Source organism: Copidosoma floridanum, unplaced genomic scaffold, assembly GCF_036245765.1.
Source record: "Copidosoma floridanum isolate Cflo_tuat_1 unplaced genomic scaffold, Cflo_Japanese_pri ptg000020l, whole genome shotgun sequence".
Taxonomy (NCBI): Eukaryota; Metazoa; Arthropoda; class Insecta; order Hymenoptera; family Encyrtidae; genus Copidosoma; species Copidosoma floridanum.
This window is the reverse complement of record NW_028321897.1, coordinates 7,660,673-7,683,393: the sequence shown is the minus strand read 5'-3', so window position 1 is coordinate 7,683,393 and position 22,721 is coordinate 7,660,673. Positions and strand designations below refer to the sequence as shown.

At 38.8% G+C, this 22,721-nt stretch overlaps 5 protein-coding genes across 8 annotated transcripts; 2 read left to right on the top strand and 3 right to left on the bottom strand.

The window, feature by feature from the left end:
* Positions 1-1,148: 1,148 nt before the first annotated feature.
* On the bottom strand, positions 1,149-2,681 carry LOC106637987 (serine--tRNA synthetase-like protein Slimp). The gene has a single exon (XM_014350988.2). The coding sequence runs from the start codon at positions 2,679-2,681 to the stop codon at positions 1,254-1,256; it is 1,428 nt and encodes a 475-aa protein (XP_014206474.2). The 3' UTR covers positions 1,149-1,253.
* A 54-nt stretch (positions 2,682-2,735) lies between these two features.
* LOC106637997 (zinc finger protein 593 homolog) lies at positions 2,736-3,453 on the bottom strand. 2 transcript variants are annotated; one of them, XM_089593758.1, is made up of 4 exons: positions 3,422-3,453; positions 3,265-3,343; positions 3,037-3,137; positions 2,736-2,952 (listed from the first exon to the last, which is right to left on the bottom strand). In XM_089593758.1, the coding sequence occupies exons 1-4, from the start codon at positions 3,430-3,432 to the stop codon at positions 2,736-2,738; spliced, it is 408 nt and encodes a 135-aa protein (XP_089449884.1). In that variant the 5' UTR covers positions 3,433-3,453. The 2 variants fall into 2 exon arrangements, with proteins under 2 accessions (XP_089449884.1, XP_014206485.1); XM_014350999.2 differs by having other exon boundaries at positions 3,265-3,453.
* A 5,681-nt stretch (positions 3,454-9,134) lies between these two features.
* Positions 9,135-14,395, top strand: LOC106638493 (uncharacterized). Its single transcript, XM_014351669.2, has 2 exons — positions 9,135-9,370; positions 14,016-14,395. The coding sequence occupies exons 1-2, from the start codon at positions 9,247-9,249 to the stop codon at positions 14,342-14,344; spliced, it is 453 nt and encodes a 150-aa protein (XP_014207155.2). The 5' UTR covers positions 9,135-9,246; the 3' UTR covers positions 14,345-14,395.
* Positions 14,396-16,401: 2,006 nt separating this feature from the next.
* On the top strand, positions 16,402-18,018 carry LOC106637008 (myotrophin homolog). Its single transcript, XM_014349628.2, has 3 exons — positions 16,402-16,550; positions 16,893-17,003; positions 17,079-18,018. Exons 1-3 carry the CDS (start codon positions 16,482-16,484, stop codon positions 17,253-17,255), a joined length of 357 nt encoding a protein of 118 aa, XP_014205114.1. The 5' UTR covers positions 16,402-16,481; the 3' UTR covers positions 17,256-18,018.
* egg (SET domain bifurcated histone lysine methyltransferase eggless) lies at positions 18,017-22,721 on the bottom strand. Of its 3 annotated transcripts, none has more exons than XM_089593793.1 (12): positions 22,217-22,721; positions 22,014-22,134; positions 21,784-21,930; positions 21,496-21,717; positions 21,167-21,318; positions 20,851-21,080; positions 20,376-20,784; positions 20,087-20,305; positions 19,666-20,010; positions 19,273-19,580; positions 18,466-19,195; positions 18,017-18,400 (listed from the first exon to the last, which is right to left on the bottom strand). In XM_089593793.1, the coding sequence occupies exons 1-12, from the start codon at positions 22,442-22,444 to the stop codon at positions 18,194-18,196; spliced, it is 3,318 nt and encodes a 1,105-aa protein (XP_089449919.1). In that variant the 5' UTR covers positions 22,445-22,721; the 3' UTR covers positions 18,017-18,193. The 3 variants fall into 3 exon arrangements, with proteins under 3 accessions (XP_089449919.1, XP_089449920.1, XP_014205106.2); XM_089593794.1 differs by having other exon boundaries at positions 19,666-20,036; positions 20,080-20,305; positions 21,167-21,350; positions 21,546-21,717; XM_014349620.2 differs by having other exon boundaries at positions 18,018-18,400; positions 21,167-21,717.

Sequence of the window (22,721 nt, the reverse complement as noted above, 5' to 3'; positions counted from 1 at the left end):
GTGTACAGGCACCTTAGGACACTCGATGAGGCAAGAGTGTTCTACGTAGATACATACAAACAGAGTCACATTTTTATGTCAAATCAAGGAAGCAAAACGAGCTGGTTGATTTAAAAAAAAAATTTGTTTCAAGCTTATCTTGAAAATTGATTGATGTAATCAGTAAATAATAGTTACATGGTAGATCAGTAGTTTTTTTATTTTTTACATTTAAAAAATCGGTAAAAATCGGTAAGAAAATTAAAACAAATTTGGTTTATATCTCAATCCTTTACATAAAAACGTAATGAAGATAACTCACAAGTACAAAGCTACCTTATAAATTTCACTACTATTTCTAGTTTCAATGTCGATGATGAAAGACAATGAATACCAAATTATATGGTTACAAGCATAATTGAAAAGGAAAGAAGAAAAAAAGAGAAACGAGAAGCCATTATTGCAAGGGACAATCGTTTCAGCGTAAATATACTTAGGCGTGGTACGGAGAGAGAAAAAATAATACAGACGCGTAAAGAAGCCGAGGACGACGTGGACTGAGAGCACCGGACCGTGCAAATTCAAACGAAAGCGTGTCTTATCGATATTCCATTCTTTTCACCATGTACAAGTGCGCTCGTGTTGTTATTAATTGGTCTTTTTAACAACATCCTTCTTACTTACTTTTCTCGTCGTTGAAAAATAATTACAATAACGAAAGTCTGACTAGCAAGATATGTTGGTCGAGTCTCTTGACTTCAACTTGCCGATTATTTTGCGGGACTTTGACGGACTTCAGTTGCGTTAATTCTCATTACGAAACTTGTGAAAGAAAAAAAAAGGGTCGCGAAAAACTTTGCTGCGGAGAAAAAAGGTCGTTCGCATCTGCCTCGAAGTCGTGTAGCAGAGAAGAAGCACCGGAAGAGGATAAGTCTGTGACTCGACTGTGTGTTTTGCAATCGAGGATGGCTGTTGTTACGGGCCGTTGACTGGCTTATTGGCACGTTTCTGTTACGTTCCAAAGACTTTTTTTTTCTCCCCTTTTACACATTTTGCAACACTCTCACGTCGCGTGTCACATAACATAGTCTGTATTGTATTAGAACTCCACTTGACTACATATTTGTTAACAATGTGAAAAAAAAAAAAAAAAATACTGATAAAACGTGTTTCGTTTGATTTTAAATTTTATTTAAAAACAGTGTTATGTATATATTTACATTTCGACAAATCAATACTTCAACAGACATTTTCTCTACCTTTCAACATGACGATCAATCGAATAATCCTCTCAACTTCTCTGGTGTGACAAACTCATCCGGATTCTCTTCGATCAAACAGCCTAGCATCTTGGGAACAGACAGCAGAGTGCCAGAAACAGCAGCCGGATAGCCGACACTCGTCGTCGTCGGGCAAGCGATCATCAGCCTCTTGGAGAAGTAATCGCCACACGCAGAAACGTGTCCGATTTCCACGTACTGATCGGCATGCACGGAATACATTTCAAAGGAAAGTCTCATGCTTTCGGCTAAATTCAACTCCTTGGCTGGCCTGATGACCACGCGATAATGGCAGCCGATATCGTTGTAGATTTTTGTGGCTGCTTCGATCAATCTTTCAAATTCTTCTTTGTACTCTTTGCTGTCTTTGTCCTTGACGAGGGTCAAAGCCTGTACCGCTGATGCTTGACAGACTGAGAAGAGGCCGTGCTGGACCGTCAAAGAGCTGGGGAAAGGTGTGTAATGCCGGCCAGCCGAGAATATCCTTATTGGAAAATCGGATGGTTTGAAGGCCTGTTTTGTGTACATGGCAAGCATAGCAGGTAAACTGGCACCTCCCACTAAATGCAAGCGATTCACCAAATACTCTTCCTTGACGTCGGTGTCGTTTTGCAGCATAAAAGATTCTACCGAGCTCTCGTGGTCCATACCACAACCCTCGACTATGATACTTCGACATAAGTCTGGTAGAGCTACTCTCATGGAGTTACTTTGTTTGAGGATTTCACCAGCTAGGGCTAAGGCTTCAAGTTCGAAAAGTGCTGCCTTGTCGCACAAGTAACATTGTATTGGGTTCTTGTACTCCAGCAAGCCTAAATTTTTACCGATATCTAAGTGACTGTGTCTTTCTCTGTTGATAAAGTTGGATCTCTCACCTACACTTTTCAATAGAAGAGGACTTTCTATTGGAGTACGCTTGTCAGTCTCATTTGGTAGCTTCAGAACTTGTGGGATGACGGATTCTTCAAGTTCCCAAACAGCTTCTTTAATTGCTTTTATGTCTTGTTTTATGAGTTTGTTTTGATGTTGTAAATCTTCTTTACGTTTTAGATCATCCGCTGATAGGTCGTTATTTTTAAAAAATTCTTGCAATTGACCATTGACTATAGAAAGTTTTTCTTCCAAAGCATCTCTATTCGATCTTACAAACTGATAGTAATCCCATGCTTTTTTCAACTCTTGAGCATCAATTTTAATATCTCGTTGATTGAGTTCTTTTTGTAGGTTTTGTATGTCTGCAAAGTAATCACTGAAATCTATATTTGGAGTTAAGTATGTGAAAGTTTTGTTTGCCTTATTTCCAGGAACAAATAAGGCAGAGGAGTAAAGCCTCTGACTGTTTGAAATTGATGACATGACAGGCTTTAAGCCCCTGAAACTCGCATTTCCCCTAACTAAAAAAAGTCTAATAAAATTTGCCATGTTAATTTAATTTTCTGTTTTCTTTGTGCACTTAAAATCCAACCACCTACAAAGTTACTCATCAACTTTCATACTCGAGTCTTTGTTTATATCATCCTCAGTTCGTAAGGTTTCAATTTTTCTTTTTTTTGGCAAAACAAAACTTCCCTGTCCAGCTGCTCTTTCTGAATCTTTTATTGTGTATGGTTCCAACTCTAGAGCTTTTAACCTCCTTTTGTGCACTTTTGTTCTAAAATGATCTTCCAGAGCTTTCTGATCAATGAAGTAACGCCTGAATACAATGAAATTTTCAACTATCAATAAGTTTTACCGGTAACTGCAACAAAGACATTGATAAAATGTATACAAGACTTACGCGCAATGTATGCAGTAGTGTTGTGCGGCTCCTGGTTTGTCCAAATCAATCTCCTGATTCAGCAGTTGCTTAACATTTTCTTCTATCAAGTCTTCATCGATCTAAAAAAAAAAAATTAAGCAAAATGTACTTACATTTTTCTAAAATTGTACCCTGAAGCTTACGCCTACAAGATTTATTTTGGAGCACATGACACGAACGAAGGTTATACACTGTTTTTATTTTTACCTCATCGAGATCTTTAGTTCTCCTTTTGGTCCTGTGGCTTTTTTTAATGTGTAGAATACCCTTATGATGCTTTTTGCGCCTGTAACTCATTGCACTTTTGCATTAAACTGTATATTTAAATAGAATTAATTTACTACTTTATTTGTCAAGCACATACAATTTACACATACGCACATGCACGTGCAGGTGAGTTTGTGCAGGAGTTGTGTCAGGTTAGGTATACGTCATACACGTATATATATTTTTTTCAGTTATGCGAATGAATTGTACATTGGTATACTTAGGTGTAATATGCATGCATAAAGTGTTAAAGGTATGATACTAACCGCGTGAGGCCTATATATTAAGCCTATAAGTTGTTTATATCGCTATTCATTATTCGTTATCCATATTATTATGAGATTTACACCTCTTATAATTTATTTAAATAGCCCATGAGTGTGGGTCGAAATAATATAGCATATCGGATGCCGCAGGGAGTGTATTCTGAAGTCTCGATTATCTTCGATGTGCCATTTTTGTGAATAATTAATGTATAAAAATTGATAATTGTTAACAAGCCAGTATTATGGGTATATAAATATAAACAACACAAAAACGTGACCTGTGAGTTTATTCTTACTTGGGGAACTTTTGATTGTGAATTAAAAAATTGTGTTCATAATTTGTACGTCACTTTTTTCTAAAATATAGCATCCGCTTGTACATTTCCCATTGTAATATTTATATACTTAGGTAGAATGTATCTTATTCCACGTATTGTATGATTTATAAAATATGTGTTTTATTTTACTTTGTTTCAAATTCGCGCTAAATTCGTTTGGTACGTTATTTTTTCAGTCCTTCAGAATTTTCTCATACAACAGTATAGGTTTTTAATAAAAGTACTAAAAATTATGAATTAATACGTATTACTGAAAACTGCAAGTATTTGTGGTTTTAACAATATGATCAAATGGAGAAAAAAAAACATTTCCATACCAGAAAGATAATTTAAATTTACGTTATTTATATATTGTATACAAATCAACTAGATGGTTTCGATACCTATTAAAATCATTGCCTTTTATGTATTTAAATCTTCGAAACCGTCAGAGATATGTAAAACTAAAAGGTTGAAGTTTTTTTAAATTCACAGCAACAATAATTGGCTTATGGGACCGCAAAAATCATCATGATGTAAAGTCGTTGAATAACGTCGATTTGATAGAAATGGGATATGTTTATGGATGAAACAGTGAACGATAAGTATTCATAATTCGACCATTAAAAAAATTATAGACACCATAATGAGACGAGAAGTATTATTTATTTATTTATTTTTTATTTTTTTCCAATACCGAAAGTCCATATTTCAGCGATAGAAAGAAAAAAAATTTTCAATGTCTCTTGCAATCATTTTCTTCAACATGCACGTTTCAACGAATAACTGAATCTGACGGTTGCACGTCTCAAAAACTTAATTGCGTAACATGGGAATTTTTACACTACGTCAATATTTTCTTCCTGAGAAATCCTTTGAGGAAGCCTTTTTTTTTTACTTCAAGAGATGTCGATATTTTCTTCCTGAGAAATCCTTTGAGGAAGCCTTTTTTTTTTACTTCAAGAGATGTTGATATTTAATGCAACGAAAAAATGAATTTCCAGCGTCCAGCTATGGATAAAAAACGTACAATCATGAGGATGACAATAAACCACATTACGTGGGTTTCGCCTTTCGTAAGTATGTCAAAAAGACGTTACGTGGATAAAGTACTTGGTGCAAGAAAAATAAATTTTCATTTTTTATTATTACAAGTATATGTATACCCGTAATATGACATCAGTGAGTGGCTACGAAAACCTTTTAGTGTATCCGGATGAGTATATACTTACTGAGTGAGAGGAAAAAAACAAAAACGAAAAGTAGATCGACTCAAACGTTTGTTTACTTCCCCGTTCTCTTGTCATATATTATTGTTATTATAGGCATACTCGGATGGGTTCGCCGTCGATTTTGACATAGCCTCGAATACTTACTTAGAAGATTGATTTTGTTTTTCTTCCAAATATTTGTGTACGTGTATAAAGCACGAGATCAGGGCGCAAATCCTTTGAAATCAAACGATTTTTTCAAAATTTTTACCATCTTTCTGTGTGCGTATTTTTTCAACTACACGTTTTTTGAGAAATCAGAGTCGCGGTTGCGAATAATATTTTAATTAATGTCAAAACTCACGCGCACTTGGCAAGGTTTTCGGCTAAACAGTCACAGGATACTTTTTTAACTTTTTAGAAGATAAAACTATTCCTGAAAGTGTAATGCATTATTTGCGCTAATGGTTATTTTTTCTTTAAACTACAACTTGTGACAGAGTGTTTTTAGCAAAATTTTTTTCCAGCAATAACCCATGTATGAAAAATTTGAAGGAAAAAAATTTTAATATTTGACTTCAAATACTTAACAAAATCAACTAAAATGTATTGCGCTTACTGTTTAAAAATTGATGAAATGATTGAGCCCAAGTATGCATGTAACCACACCCAATTATCATAGCAATAAAACTACTGTAAAGAAAAAAAAAAAAAAAAAAAAATAGTCACGTGAGTAATTATAACGAAATAAGCGCAGTACTGATGTCATTCCATTACAATAGCGCATTACTTAATTATAAGCCCCACGCACTATGGATCGTATATTATACATGTGTACATTTGTAATAAATTTAATGCCAAGGCATTACGTAAAGACGAAACGATGTGGCGCATTTACTTATACGTAGTACATATATAATATGTACCTATATATGTACAAAATATGTTGTTACTTCGCGTTAAGGAGCTGCAGTAGCGTGTGTGTCAGTTTTAACGATTGTTGATGCATCAGCCACCGACCGCAACAATCGTTAAAAAAAAAAAAAAAAAAAAAAAACACATTACGAAGCTATGTGTTATTTTATTCTGACGGCACATGGTACAGGTAAAAACAGACACACAGAAGCCTTACACGGTCTCTTAAAATTCCGGCACCTCATCCATATACCGATCTTTCAGAGGCGCATACATACATTTATAATACACATGTATTACAGTGTTACAGGGAAATAAATCAAACTTGCGCCGATTTACCTTTCACCCTTGAACAAAAGAAGAACTCGATACATCACCCACAAATGTAAGTATTACGAGGAAGGATAAAGTTGGAGGAGAAAAAAAAAAAAAAAAAAAAAAAAACCGGTACGTGCCATTTTAATTAAATGGAGATCGTACATAATATATTATGTGATGTAAGTGTACCTTTTCGCGTCCTCATCGAGACCAATGTTCTTTCTCATTTCGCACATGCCGTATTATTTTCGCAGCTCCCTGATGGACAGTGGGGAAGGCATAAATTTGTCCGGCCTGCCGTGTGTATGTGTAATTATAAGGTCCGCGGGAGTAGTTCGGTGGCAGTGAATGGTTTCGAAACAAGAGGCCAAACACATGGTTCTTGCGGATTGGCATTCGGGTCGCTTACTGGCTACTAAATTTTTTTTTTTTTCCCTTCAAAACGTGCTCAATACATCCGTACGGGGACGTTAATTTGAGTCACGCTCGACTTGGAGGCCACGGGGAGTCTTGGCTTTTTTTTTTTTTTTTTCAATTTTAGTTGCCCAAAAGTATACAACAATGTATTACCGCAACAGCTGAGAAACAAATGAAAAATCGAAGGCCAACTCTATACAATTTACTCCGTGGTTCGGGGCGAAACGCGCCATCATCACACGCAGAGAGAGAATCGGCTTCACACTCAACTCTCTGATGCCTTCATTGCAAAAGACGTAAAAATCTTTGTTCCGTGACTTTTAAACAAAGCCATTCGTCAAAGCAAATACATACGTATGTGTATGTTTCCTCGAAGGTCCCATCACCCGGAATTCGCGATAAAACATATACAAGTGGACTTATTTTTGTAAATTTTTGCAACTCGCCACATTTTCGTACAAATCGATGGAGCCCTCGATTCTTACGCTATCACGTTTGTACACAATACTTGTGTAAATCAATCGACCGACAGTCATTGACCTACTGCTGCGAGAACCCGTGACTCAAGATTTAATTAAAATACTCGCGACTCGCGTTCGGTGGTTTGATACACTTTAGCAGTACATCGTGTAATCATGTATGTGCACCAACATCAGCGTTTCCGTTGCACCGGATTTTATAAATAAAAAAGCGTCTTTAGCCAACCGATTTCGCCAGGGAAGCGATTTTTGTTTAGCAATTACGGTTCTCTCGTATGAACAAGTCAAAAAAAAAAATACTTCCGCGACGACGTTTGTTTCTCTGGACGCGTGTGTACATAAACAAGCACTCGCCGCAGGTTTTCCGTAACGAACGACGATTTTAACGCTCGGCAATCACAACGTCGCGAAAGGATAATATATCGAAGGTGCATCGTTATGATTTTTATTATTGTTTTTACACGCAAACGAAAAAAAAAAAATTTAAACAAAAACACGAGCACGCTGCAGTGGTATACTGGAATGCAAACGCTGCACGAGGCGATTCCGCGTTACCGATCTTCTCCATGCACCCAAGGTCGACGCACTCCTGCCCGTGTATAGAAATCGCTATTGTTATAAAACTGCACGCACATATGGGAACGTAAGAAGAAAAGTTCCTCCGTGATGCTCGTTGACTATCTGGTTGTGACAGTTGAACAATTTTTTATGCGATGATAAAGAAAAAATAAGAAAGAAAGAAACAAAACTATATTTAACCGTAAAAATTTCAATTGATTATATAAATATATACGTACACGCGCGTATACAGCTCCCAAGGTGTTCATCGGTATTGCGTTACGTAAACGAGTCGTGGACAGAGTGTTGATCATTTCATGGATTTGTATATCATAAGTACACTTACCTTCTTGCCTCCTTTATGCATACTGGTAAAATACAAATCAAATGAAATATACATTTTTACATACATAATTGTATGAAATAAATATTTAAAAAAAGTACATTTAATGTAACCGGAAAATTGCGCTCATCGTGGAAAATAATAGCAGTATTACAGGAATAAAACACAAACGTTATAAATAATTCTACACCATCAATAATTAATCTTAACTAAAAGTTGACGGCTACGGGCAAAAGAAAGTAAGATCACCCTGCGTGACGTATACTCGTATGATCACGATCGCGCGCAGCAGCAAATGCTCAAAATTCAACCCTCTTGGAGTGGCACGAGCGTCACGTCTCAACAGAGCTGAGTTACTTTCGGTCGCTCTGAGAGAAAAAAAAAAAAAAAAAAAACAACTGGTAAATCGATCCAATCATAAATATCGGTAAGGCCGAGATTCACCGATAAAAGATTCAATTCATTCGGCTTCTTTGTTTTCTCATCCGATCGCTCTTCGAGCATCGCGAACTTTCTTCAGATTCGAAAAAAAGAAGATCTCAAATCACGATGCCGCGAACTCGGGCTTAGGTCCCGACTTGAAATCGTGCTTTCATCTCCCCTCCCCCACAGGGTGAAACCGAGTACGTGAACTTGCCGAGAAAAAGTGTCCCACGCCAGGAGAGATACGCTCATACGAATCGGATTAGAAATTCACAAAAACCCTGAGATGCCCATGCGACATCCGGTATGAAAACCAAAGGTCAACATCGGCAAATACGTCCACATATCCATACCGATCGTCTACCGATCTCCCGAGCAACCTTTTCCCTCTTACAGCCAATGCAGAGCTAAGAAAGAACCATCTGTTATAAATATATTATACACCAGCTCGTTGTCAGTCCCCGCTTGTCGGAGGTACGTACACAAGGGGTGGGAGAGCCGCGCCCGGCGATCGGCTATAAAAGCCGGTTGCGCGACTCGGGCCCAACCAGTCCTGAATTCGCCGGTCTTTCGCACGCTCTTTCTTTCCCCTGCACTCGACGCGAGAGGACGCGCGCTGCCGTTACCCTCATTTTACTTTTATTGTCCAAGGATTTTACACCACTGCCGGCAAACATGAAGCTCCCGATCGTCCTTGCTGTTGTTTTCGCTGTCGTCGCCGTTTACGCGGCTGACACGAAGAACGAGGAGTACGGGCCCAAGTTATTCCGCAGGGTCATTCCCGCTGATGTGCTCAGGGGTGAGAATTCTTTTTTTTTTCTCTCTCTTATTCAGTTTGAGCTTTACGGGGGGAGGATTTTTTTTTCTTTCAATTGACACTTACTACGATTAGTTTCCAACGAATCGTTATTGAAAATTGAGTTCGCTCTTGGCGTGCGTTGCAGTTTCCTTGGACGTTATTGGCAATGCACGTCCACACGCGTGCTCACACACTTGAAATAAAATACAAAAGCCATCGAAGGGTTACAGATGCTCGTCCTTACGGTTATTACAAGTCGCTCTTTGGCGAGTGAACGAGAAATCGGGAGAAAATTTTCTCAAAGCAAAAAAAAACACCGGCTCGGTCACTTTCGCTCGAGTATATACTTGTAAGGTGGCTCGCCGATGAGCGGAAACCGGGCGGAGATAAATCGACCCGTCCCTCACCCACTCGCGACTCGGACTCTGTTTCCTGCATTTGTCGCGCGACGATTTTTGTTTTCGTCCAGCTGCACGTGACGGCGTACACAATTGGAGCGCGCATTTATTGTTTCCGTGTATGCTAATCGCGGACAAAGAAATCCGCTGCAGGAACTCTTTTCGTGCCATTTGGGCTGGAATGATTTTTTTTTTTTTTTCCTTCATTCTTTCACACGACCTCTTTATCAACGGTGATGATTTAGGAACAGCTTCGCGAGCGTGTAGTGTGGGGTAATTAAACTGATAGCCGCCACCTTCTTGGTCACGAGTCATCGTCGAATCTTTGATCGGAGTTGGGAAAAAAAAGATTTTTTTTTTTTTTTTTTCATCCAAGTTTACGAGCACAATAAAAAACAAAAAAAAAACACGATTCCCTCGGTTGCACCTACAAAATTTCAGGGGGAAAAAAACTCAACTCTCTCTACTCCAAGCGGGTGGATTGTCAATTAAATTTTTTTTGTTTACCCGATACTCCGATGGTGAAACATTTGATCCGACACAAGCTGGTAATTAAGTTCAAACAATCGGAGTAACGACAAAAGCCACGGGGCGGACCCGCCCACGCGATGCGTTTGATGAACTCCGAAATGACACATACGCTCTGTGTTTTATTTGAAACGACAGATCGCGCATACACATGGTAATGCATACGTACCTTTGAAAGAGAGACACGCTTTACAAACCAGTAGTTTCCTTTGAAAAAAAAAAAAAAAAAAAAAAACTTGTTATTGACCTTTTCCCATTTTTTTTTTTTTTGTAGGAACACACATACATTGCAGCCATCATACAATATAACATATTTCTCGAGTTTCGCAATGGTTTACACAGTGCTCTCTCTCGCTCTCTGCGACAATCAGCCATAAATCCAGTTCTGCGACTAAACCGTAACGACACCAAAAGCAAATATCCAAAGCCCACACGAGCTCTCCCTCGTTAGTATACATATTAAGTGGAATTCTTGGCGCTTAAAGAGCGCGTTTTACCGTGCATAGTAGAGAGGGAGAGATGATTCAGAAAAGAATCGCTCCGAACTATTGTATATACAAAAGAGTCCTATATCTCACCTTGGGTCCGATCTGATTTGTTATGCAAGTATACCGCGGCGATTTAATTGCTGCCAGGAGACTACTCCTTTTCACCGTGCAATCTTGAGCTTATTACCACACGCGCACACACACGGATAAGTGCCTTCCCATCTGCAAAAATTAACTTTTCGTGCAACTATACAGCTGAGCTTTTACTGCAAGATAATAAACAAAATTGGGATTGTCCTCGTTGTTCTTGATATTCAATAATGTACTCTCTGCGCACCCAATGGAACAAACAAACAAATCATCCATATGAATTTCAAGCCATAAACAAACGCGGTTGGTTACATCATCATTCCCGCGGGTTTCCACATAACGTGCAAATTAAAAATGCATATCGCTCGGTTCATTAGCATCGGTGCTCACTCCGACGACATCCTTCGCACATGTAATACATATAATATATATATGTACGACGATGGTATAAACAACTTGAGAGGTGTATTTCTAAATGGCCAGCGAGTGTCTCAAACCGCGTGTAATAGTTGGCGTGTGCTCTGGAAAAAGACAACTCCGGTGCCTAATGAGTCCGACCTGATGTAAATGCGCACAGGTACGGTATCGGCGAAAATCGCCCATTATCCTTGTCATTCCTCGCGCGTATAAGGCGCTCTCGCGCTACCCACTTGCATCGTTTCTCGCATTTTGCCCTGGCCTACTTGCTCTCTCTCTCTCTCTTTTTTTTTCCCTCCTCTCTTTGATCTCTCTTTTTTTTTTCTTTTTTAATTTATCGATCTCGCGACTGTCGCAACAACGCACGCGACGAATCCGCGGAATCCCCCTCGGGTCGCGCAATCGCTCTGCTCGCGTAGGCGTGAATTTTCGGTTTGCTCGACAAATCAATCGTCAGCGCTGATTTACGAGGACGATGGATGCCTTTTTTTTTTTTCGGCCCCCGAGACGAATGGATTTATTTATCAAAGGCGATCGCGGATACAAAACGACGCCTTGTTATATATTATCCTCAATACTTATATACAATTTGCACGCTCTCAAAAGATTTCGATGTTTCGTAACGATAATGAACAAAGTGTGGATGATGTACAATCATTTAGCGAACATTGAATTTTTTTTTTTTTTCTCGTTGGTTGCGCAAAATTTCGACTACCACGTACACGTACGATATGTATAAATGGGGGGGGGGAAGGCAATCTCGATCATTGATTCCGGACCAAGGATCCTTTCGGATTTAACGGTTTCCTCGCGTCATCGGGTACATTCATACAGGTATACAGATCTGTTTTGGCCGAACAACGGTAAATTGCACTGTACACGCTTGTTTGTCACGGGTCACGGTGTTTTCTTTTTTTTTTTTTTTTTCCTTTGTAAGATACATTTTACGCTTCCAAACTCACGCTCGTCACAGTTTCGCGAGATAATAGATACACTCAAATGGGTCGACCCATTTGATATGCATTCAATGAGAAATCGCATTGTGCCATTGTGGCCTACACTTGTAACATATAAGCTCTTAGACATTGTCTAAATTAATCCTCACTCGTCTTTTTTTTCACGCGGACGCTGATTAGGACGTTTGCTCGGTTCATCGGTATAATACATCGATTTTTAGCGTAATCGAAACTTTTTTTCGCATGCAATACAAGTGAGAGTACTCGTGTACGTGTATGCATCAGGTTGCACAATAACATATTAGCCGATCTCTCTCTCTCGCTTGACAGCGAAAGTGCCGATTACCTTGGGGGGCCTTTTATCGAACGTGTGGTCCTCTCCCTCGTTTCGCCTCTTACACAACACTCTTGAGTTTTCGGCTTTTTCGTTCAAACAACGATGACGGTGGTATTCGGTGTAACTGCACTGGCCGTCACGCATCCAAGTGTCAAAAAAGTACCAAGACAAAAAAAAAAAAAAAAAAAAAAAAAAAAAAAAAAAAAAAAAAACATCCGAAGAAAGACAAATGGCTGTCGTCACCCCATTCTCCTCCGACAGAGTTAAAGGGAAGACAAAATTACAGTCCATTGTCAAACTCGGATGCATCGGTTAATATAGTACAAGCCAGAGAGTCATCTCGCGCCGGACGTACAATGGAACAATGGAATTGCCATCGCGATCTCTCTCGCTTTGCGTGTGATTTGAATAATATCGTTGTACATGGACACCACTGACGGGGACGAGGAAAAGTAAGACATCCTTGCCTTACATGCGAAAGTAATACCTATATCAGATAACTATATATCTTTTGCCGTCATAATTTATACATCGGTGCGAGTTGGACTTTTTTTGTGTACCTATATATATATAAATATGTTGTATATAGATACGGTGATAATATAGTACAGGTACATTGTTCGTTCTTTGGATCAGTGATCACATTTTTTTTTTTTTTTTTTTTTTTTTTTCATCAGGAAAACAGGTATATATACCTATACAAGGGGATACAGTACAATGGGGACGTTTCTTGCAATGTTTTTTTGTTTGGCTCGGACTTGTGCTGGTGCAGCGATCGGCATGGAAATTAGTTTGCGGCAAATTTCGACGACCAATCTCGTTGAGTTCTCTCACGTTATATTACGTATACATATACTGTTGATTATTAATTATTATCGGTAAAACCGTTTGCGTCGTATAAGCTGAATCATAACTTGGGTGTACACACTTTTTGCGAAATTTGTTTTAACAATGATACCGCTTTCGAGGCAGAGGTATCTTTTTTATACGCTTGCTTCGTCTATTACACTGTAAATCCAAGTGTTGCGATTTAAACATTTCCATGCCCTTAGAAAATATGTATATTTAAAAAATGGATTTATTTTCAAAAGGATTTATTAATCAAGCCATATATATATATTTATATAGGTATCACGTTAATTATCCTTATTGAACAAACCCTGCGTGTACATCGAATCGCATACTTTGCCGAGGGGCTGCGCACTCTTCGAGTCTTTGAAAGAAACACTGCAAAAGTCTCGAAAAGACTCTAGACTCTTTATCGAGACCTCGAGAGTGCGCAGCACCTCGCACTTTGTTGAAGAGCAAAAGCTATATAACACGAGAGAGCGACAGAGAACGCAAGATATACGAATGCAGATGAAATTTGCTCGATTCAACTCCAATGTATTGAGAATATAGGAATGAAAAAAATAAACGAATGAATTCCAGATTTCCCGAACATGTGCTTCGCCTCGACCAAGTGCAAGACGATCATGCTCAACGAGACCTGGGACCTGACGCCCTTCTGCGGCCTGTCGAGGTGCGTCGAGGGACCGGATGGCCGTCTGTTGGAGGTGGTCGATGACTGCGGTCCCCTGCCGAAGCCCAACCCCAAGTGCAGCCTCAGCCAGAAGACCAACAAGACCGCGCCCTTCCCCGGCTGCTGTCCCATCTTCGAGTGCGAGGGCGGCGCCAAGCTCGAGTACCCCGAGATCTCGACCGTACCTCCCGAGATTCCCGAGGAGCCCGAGGTCGTCAAAGCTGCCGCCAAGGCATAAGTGGATCACCATCTACCCCCTTCGTCCTACCCTCCGTGAATATATATATATATATCTCGATCGTTCATTTCTTCATTTATTTTTCAATACTCCTTTCGATCCTCCCAACGCGCCGATTTCAGTGTATATGCCTTGCTCGCTATCGGCAAACAACAAATCGAACGGATACATAAACACACGAGAGACGCGCTGGAATTCTCGATCGCGAGTTGGGCAACAGCTATACATTTTTTTTTTTTTTTTATATTATAGTGCTCTACGTCCGGCTCCTTTTTAATAAGGGCACTACAATGGGCACTTAGCACTTGGGAGAAGGAAGGGAAGAGGGATGGGAAGCCTCCCATCACTGGGAGGGGGGTAGGGGGAATTAGGCAAATTTGCTGCGAGAAGGTCGCCTAAACCCTCCTCGAGGAGCATTGCGTGGTGAAAAAGCACATGTGAAAGACACAGAGGTACTTTGCCCGTAAAAGTCGCACTGGCCGGGAATTGAACCACGGTCTCCCGCGTGCCAATCCACGACCTAGCCGACCGAGCCACCGCGCGCTCAACAGCTATACATAATGTACTTACGCGCAGCGTTGCGTGCTTTTTTTTTTTTTTTTTTTTTAATTGGGTGTGTTGGACGCGGTGGCCTTTAAGGGAAAAACGTGTGTACCGCGGGGGGGAGCGCTTGATTGGGGAATAAATAGGCGATCGAGGTCTCCCAAGTGGATTAGTTGCTTCGTATTTTTTTTTTTTTTTTTTTTTTCTCTTCTTTTCTCTTCTTTTCAAGTTTCAGGGGACGGACGAGGAGAAGAAATGACTACGGCCGGGGTGTAAAGTCACTCGAGCGGGGAGGCGTGGATCTTTTCTTTTTTTTTTTTTTTCTTTTCGTTTTTGTTTTGTTTTTATCAACTTTCGCTTGATAATATTAACACAACACGATTACGGTTTGGGTATCCTACGATTGACGTAAAATCAGCTGTGAGTAATATAATTTAGTAGATGTGATCTGAAAAAAAAAAAAAAAAAAAAAAATGATGTCTCAACGTGAATTTTTGCAGATGCTGTATTTGGATCTTCTTATATCACTTTTTTACCTCATTTTAATAACTTGCGTGCGTTATCTTCTCCCTCCCCCCCCCACCCCCACATCTTTTTCTTCTTCATGCGCAAGTTGGCGATTTTTGTGTTTCTGAAAAATTGTATTCGAAAAGCGCTTACTTAATTTGTACATTGTGAAAATTGTAGCCTCATGCACGTTATGTATTAATTTTACCATACATGTGGATTGATATGTAAAATGAAAAACTTGTGTGATTGTAATTTTATTGTGATTAAATTGAGTATTTAATTTTACATAATTCCCTTGTTTTTCTTTATTTTCCCTGTACTTTTGTTATCCAAAATCGAACACAATAATTTGTTGTACATGGCAATCACAGTTGATGTTTCGTGTATACTTGACCGTTTCCGATGCAATACTATCATTACATTACAATTGTACAACTCTGATGGAAAATAATTTGACTAATCCATAATAATGGATACGTACATGTTGCCTAATAACGTTGTTTTTATACTAAAAAATACATCAAAATTCGTCGTGCTGTCTGAATAAACTATTCCCTACAAGTCAAGATAATTTTATATTTTCTATTATTATAACATTCTAATCTATTTTATATTTTTAACTGGTACGTTCTTGGTTGCCCAAATTTTCGTACCGCTAATTTCTCTGAAAATTTAAATAAAAATATAATTGACCGATGGGTTTTTATTTCAATAACTAGTCGACGTATGCAAATATTTAAGATAATACAAGGTGCAACACGTGCTGACTATATAGTGTCCCACGTCGAAGCGATAAAATAAGAGAGAAAGTGCGAAGCTGTAGAGTGAGTAATCATAAATATTATTGTTTCGATAATTATTCGGTATACATTACGGTTTTGTGTTTTGCGCGTCGCTTCGCTGCCGATCATCATATCATCCCTGAACATAGGCTGCACGCACAACATCGCGCAGAAAGAGAGAGGGAGAGTAGGTCCATGTACATACATCAGTGCCATCAGTGGTCAGTGCAGTACTGTTGGGTATATTGTTCTGTCGTGTAGCATTTTTTTTGAGTATCAATTCGACCGAAACAATCGCCGAAATGGGCGAACTTGTCTGGGGCATTAAAAACGGCGATCTTGACCAAGTTCGCGATATCTTCGAGAACAAGGTAAGCCAAAGGTTCTTCTCTTTCGCTGATATATGTGTACGTGTAACCTCACTTTTATATCTTCTCTTACTCACTCTGATATCATTGGTGCCTATACACAAGCTATACACACATATTTTTGCGGCTTGCGGTTTTTCGAACTATTTTTGTTGTCACTATTTTTTTAACTTCATTTGAGTTTCTACTTTCATTTATCAAGTTTTTGCAGTTTCTCGATCATTTCTTTAAAGTCATTGCGTCAACTCCGAGCTTTCTTTACCTTAGTCTAAAATTAATTTGTGAACACATCAATTACTTAGTCAGACGAATCAGTTGTTGAAAAAATCAATGTTTATGTTACAGAATATCAATGTTAACAAGATGATAGATAATAGGACACCATTACATTATGCAGCTGACTATGGACAGAAAGAAGTAGTTAGGTATCTTCTTGACAAAGGAGCTGATATACATGTATGGTTTTTGTTCAATTATTACTTACAACGTATGCATTGCTTTTTAATGGGTGCTTTATTTTTTACTTTGCAGGCAAAAGACAAACATGGGATCACAGTCATTTTAGCAGCGATATGGGAAGGTCACACAGATGTTGTCAAGCTATTGTTGGAAAATGGTGCAGATCCCAATGGTGAGACCCCGGATGGACAAAAATACTTGGATGTTGCCGAGAAAGATGAAATTAAGGAACTTTTAAAGTCGCACTAGCACCAAACCAAACAATGTGAGAAGAGACTTACACATTTTGTTATTTAAGAACTTTCATGTTCCTTATAGGATATTTACAACTGCTTTGTTAATCATTTATCGCGTGTATGACTAGAGCCACTGCATTTACGAGCTTTACCGTAAAGATGTAGTGTGCTACTATGGTAGTTTTATGAAAAAAACGAAATCACGAGATAACAGAATTTTTAATTAAGTATATCTACGATCAAAACGGTTATTTAACAAAAGCTTAAGAGAGAGAGAGAGAGAGAGAGAGACATTTTGGAATAATTATAGTTTTTCCTAACGATTTTTTAACTTGAATATCTCATCTAGAGTTACAGTCTTGAAAAAGCACTTGAAGAATTTTAAAATACAAAGTGCTGTAAGCGCTATACAAATAAATGTGATTAATTCCGTAAGGGAAAAGACTAAATACTTTCCATGTCTTGCTAGATATTTTAATAAAAATCTTCCAATAAGAATATAATATAGACTGGTCTAAACCTGGTCCACAACTCACTATTTACGCTTTTAATTTATGCTTATACTAGTATCAGTACTATGGAAATTTTTTTTACGTATTTTGTAAATTGTATCACAGTAAATTGATGATGTAAAAACATCCATGAAAATGTGTGATGGATAAACTTCACGTTTTGTTTTACTAGTGTCTTACGTTCATTTTAATTATTTAAATTATACTAATAAATTATTCGACTTGAGAAAGAAGTTGTAAAATAACAGAGTATAAAATTATATGACGATGTATTTGTTAGAAGTACGAATAAAGCATCATTTGCTAAATTTTTTTAAACAAAATTTTTTTTATTAATTATATCATTCCTCATTGTTCTTAAGCACTTATTTACAAACTCTGTTTACGCATGATCAGTGGAGAAAAATGTCGTGAAAGCTCAGAGTTGAGAATCCATTGTTTACAGTAATCGTCCTCTGCAGTTACTTGCTCCGCATTTACATGGAATAACTTTGCCAGGAATGCTGCCGACATCGTAACTATAATTCCACGTCAATTCTTGCCCGGCCCTGATGTAGCTCAACGCAAAAAAAGCCACCCAGGGAAACCGGACGTCATGCGTGTCCACAAACACGTTCTGTACAAATACGTTAGGGTCACAAGAGTGCTGAAACATAAAAACGTTCGTAAAAAAAAAAAAAAAAGTTTAGATATTGAGTTTACAACACTCACATTCAGATAGCGTCCAATATTTCCAGTAGTCTTTGCATCCATAATATACACAGACTCCTCCTCGCCAAAGAATTCTCGAACAGATTTGAAGGTTCCTTTTTCGATTTTTCTGGTATCAACAGCGAGATCTAGCTTACTTGGCTCGCGCATGTTGTTGTCATCTTCATCGCTACCCGCTTTATCCTGACCATCTTTTAACGACTGTCCGTCTTCTGACCCCTTATCTTCTAATCCTTGATTACTATCGTCCTTCTTCCTCTTTCTCAATCGACTTCTGATCGAACCATCGTTCGAATCCTCATCAATGTTCAGAGTCTTCTGCAACTTCTTGTCAATTTTGTACTCGTCGTCCGAGTCGTTCGAGCCAGTCTTGTGTGATTCTGTATCATCGTGTTTTCCTTTTTCCTTGTACTTTGGATCGGAGTCGGGATCGCCGCCAAGTGGCAGTTCAGGGTCGAGAACGTCGCTCTCGTAGCCTTCTTTGATACCCTCGACCACCTCCACGTAATCCAGCTCAGCTAGATACTCATCGCCGTAGTTTTTACCGCCTTCGTTAGCTCCCTGTTCCGTCAACAGACGACCCGCGTAGATACAGATGAAAGAGCCCAAGGGAATATCGTTGAGACATCTGATGCCCCAGCCACGTGGGGCTGTTTTGAATACTTGTAGTTTCAAGTTCAACGGATGTTGGACTACTCGGTTTAGGCACGTTTTCACTGAACACTTGCATCTTTGTGAAACATATAGATGAGTAGTTATTTTCAGACAATGGTTTTTTTTTTTTTTTTTTTTTTAATGCATGCTTACCTAGAGTTGCACTCATAGATACCAGTAGTAACAGCCTCGGGTAGGCGTTTGTAAACGTAGCCGACAGCGGCGTTGGGCACACGGCCACCGAGGGTCGCTCCTTGTATGGTTAATTGCCAGCACTGGCACTTGTTCTTGTCGGCACAATCGTCTTCGCAGTCGCAGCTGCATAGGAAATCCGGATCAAGATTGATGTGGACATCATCCGTAGGCTCACGTTGCGTTGTGTACTTGATTGTGTCGGGATAGGCGTGATCTATTTCATTAACACATGGGATCGCAACACTTTCTACGCCATAACTCAGATCCTAAAAATTTTGCAGTAGTATTGAATTCCTATTATTCCCTATGTTCATTCAGATACTTTGAAAGACAATTGGAAGATTACATTACCTTGATATTAACAAAACATTTGTCAAGAACAAATTCAGCAAGGCAATGCACCCAGAAGTCAAACTCAAACAGATCGACAGACATTGGGCAGTTGGTTTTTCTCAGGTACTTGTGAAGCTCCTCCATGTTACGCAGACGAACACCACATGGGGCTTGATAGAAAATAATTTTTTTTCCTTTCGGAAATCTGCAAAACTGTCGATTCCAGCCACACAAGAGGGGAATAGACAGAGGTGAGTAGCCACGCAACTCGTCAGGCGTGAATGAGATACTTTCGACACACTTGGGCCCACATCTGTGGGGCACAAACTTCTTAGTCTGGATCTTATTTTGCGTTTGGTAGTACTGAAAGAAGAAGAATTTTCTCAGTGCATCAATAAAAATGATGAATTACATAAAATTAAATTTAAGAGATTCTTACAACGATACTGTGAGAAGATTTTGTTTCCACGGGATTGTAATTGGCCGTTGAAGTCTCGGGTGCCATTGTCTTTTTTGCTGTGCTTTTTTTGGCAACAGCTCTGCTCTGCTGAGGAGTAGTCGAGACCTCTTGAATATTGCTAGGAGTCGATTGCTTTTCCTTATTCGCGTCTTGTTCGTCCGTCGTATTAGACGTGTACTCCACATACGGACCATTTTTCTACAATGATAATTATCGCTGATCAAGAAAAAATTCATCATATTTTTCACTCATACTAAAAGTAACGTACGCTCATAAACAGTCCTCCACGATGGCGACTGGGCGTGTTAATGGACGAGTGACAGCCTTGTTGTCTGAGATTGGCTTTCATCAACTCGACGTAAAGCGGTCCTAGTCTCGCGGAGCCACGATAAATCCATTCAGTTCTGTTGTCGGCGTCAAAGTGCATTTGTACCAAGCTAGCATCGACTTCTCGAACACGCGCTATCCACCATTTCCCGTTCCACTCTGTTTTAACGACCTGACCGCGTTGCAGTTTCACCATAGGTCGTTCTGGATACGATTCTAGGTACTTTTTGACGAAATCACGAGATTCTGGGGGTATGTCCTCCCAGACGCGTGCGGAACTTTCGCAGACGAGAAATATGTGCTTGTGTTTGACATACTGTGCATATCCATCGTCAAAGAAAACTAGGTATCTGCAAAAGTTTTGTAAAGATTAGTTAAAAGTAATTTTTAATAGAAAAATAGATTTTCTCACGTACCTGTATTTGTTTGTGGATTTGGGGGGTTCAGCAATTACTCCACTGTAGTAATTGCTACAGTAAGTGTCGTGGAAGATTGCAACCACTCGAGTGCCCACAGGAATAATGACTTCGCTGGGTGTACTCGATGCTAGTTGCTTTCCAGGTAGAGTCTTTACTTTGCCGGCGTATTTCTTTTGCAACAGTTTAACGGAGTAATTCATTGGACTCTTAGAAACAATGGATTGAATCTGTTAAAAAAAAAAAAAAAAAATTGATTACATGAATAAATACTTTTTCAATTTAATGAAAATCACGAAAAGAAGTTATTTAGAACCTTTGCTTTGATCCAAGGGAACAGAGGATGTTTCATTATAAATACAAAGTCATCGATTTTAGGTACTGGCCTAATCAGTTGACCAGCTGGTGGTAAATCCGATGAGCGAGCTACGCCTCCTCCAACTTCTTGTAAAATTTCGGGCTGGTTGTCTTGCTGGGTTTGAATTTGAATTGGCGCTTGTGGTTTAATTTGTATTTGAGTTTGTGATTGAACTGGTGTTTGAGCTTTTGTTTGAGCTTGAATCGTTATTGAAGGTGGAGTTAGAGGCTGTGATTGAGGCTTGGGTTTAGGTTGAGGACCAGGGGTAGGATGAGGTTGACGCTGACGCTGAGGAGGCTGAGGATGAAGCTGGATTTGAGGCCTTGGTGGTGGGCAAATTTGTGTAACTTTTTTAGTTGCTATCATTGGAAAACTCGGAATTTCATCCTCTATTTTTAACTCTTCTAACATCTTGATATTCGGTTTGAATTCATTATAAAATGTTGAACGTATTAAATCCAACCGTTTCATCGTTTTTGATATAGAATCGTTTAGCTTAGCTTCGGTTGCTGTAAAAATAAGATTTGCCAAATTACTGTATTTTTTCAATTTATTTACATTAAAATGCATTTTACCATCAATGAGATTCCACTCAGTTTTCAAGGCTGTATTAGCTTCTTCGAGTTGAAAGTTAATGTCATACTTTTCAAATATAGTAGTCAATGTTGAATCAACTTTTTTTTCAAATTCAGCAAGGGCATTTCCCTCTATTAGAAACATATCTACAAATGACAGTAGGTAATTAAAGTAAATAATCATGAAATTCTCAAAAAATTCAATTCTCTTGCAAAACCAAGCTATATACCTTTTCCATCCTTGGTCTCACTGTCAGATTCGTCACTGTCAGAAATTTCGACTTCCATCGTATGGTCTGGAAAATCACACTGGAGTAGCGGTTTGTGGCCAATCAGTGCATCGACAAGTTGCTAAAAATTTAATTAATAATTATATTCCTGATTTTGCACATATAATTGTTGGGATGGTTTGTCGTTGGATTGATATGGTTACCTCTTGATGATCCAAAGCCGCATCTAAACAAGCTTTGCATATGAATCGTTTCTTTTTTTTCTGCATGTTTACTCCATAAAATGAACAAGCAAAGGAGGTGGTTGGCCTCATGTCAACTCCAGAAGAGCATTTAAAATTAATACAATTGGTATTGCAAGGCTTTTTCTTGCCTTTCTCGCTCTGATCATCGTCAGAGTCGAGATCTATGACCACTGCAGCTTTAGCCATTCTTAAAAAGTTCGGATCACTTTGCGTTGGGTTATTGTTGTACCAACAACACTTTTAGTTTGAATTTAAATAGGTTATGTACACCCACTGATTTGAGTTTTATGGAAAAACAACACCATTGGTAAAAAGTTATTTCACTTTACAGCTAAAACTTAATCTCGAATTATCTACAATTAGACTTGACTGGAAACCAGGAGTGCTAATCGGTACGTATACAATAAAATAAGCACTTATTAAATTGTTGCTTAACTTCAGTTACTTTAGATTTTAGTTTAGA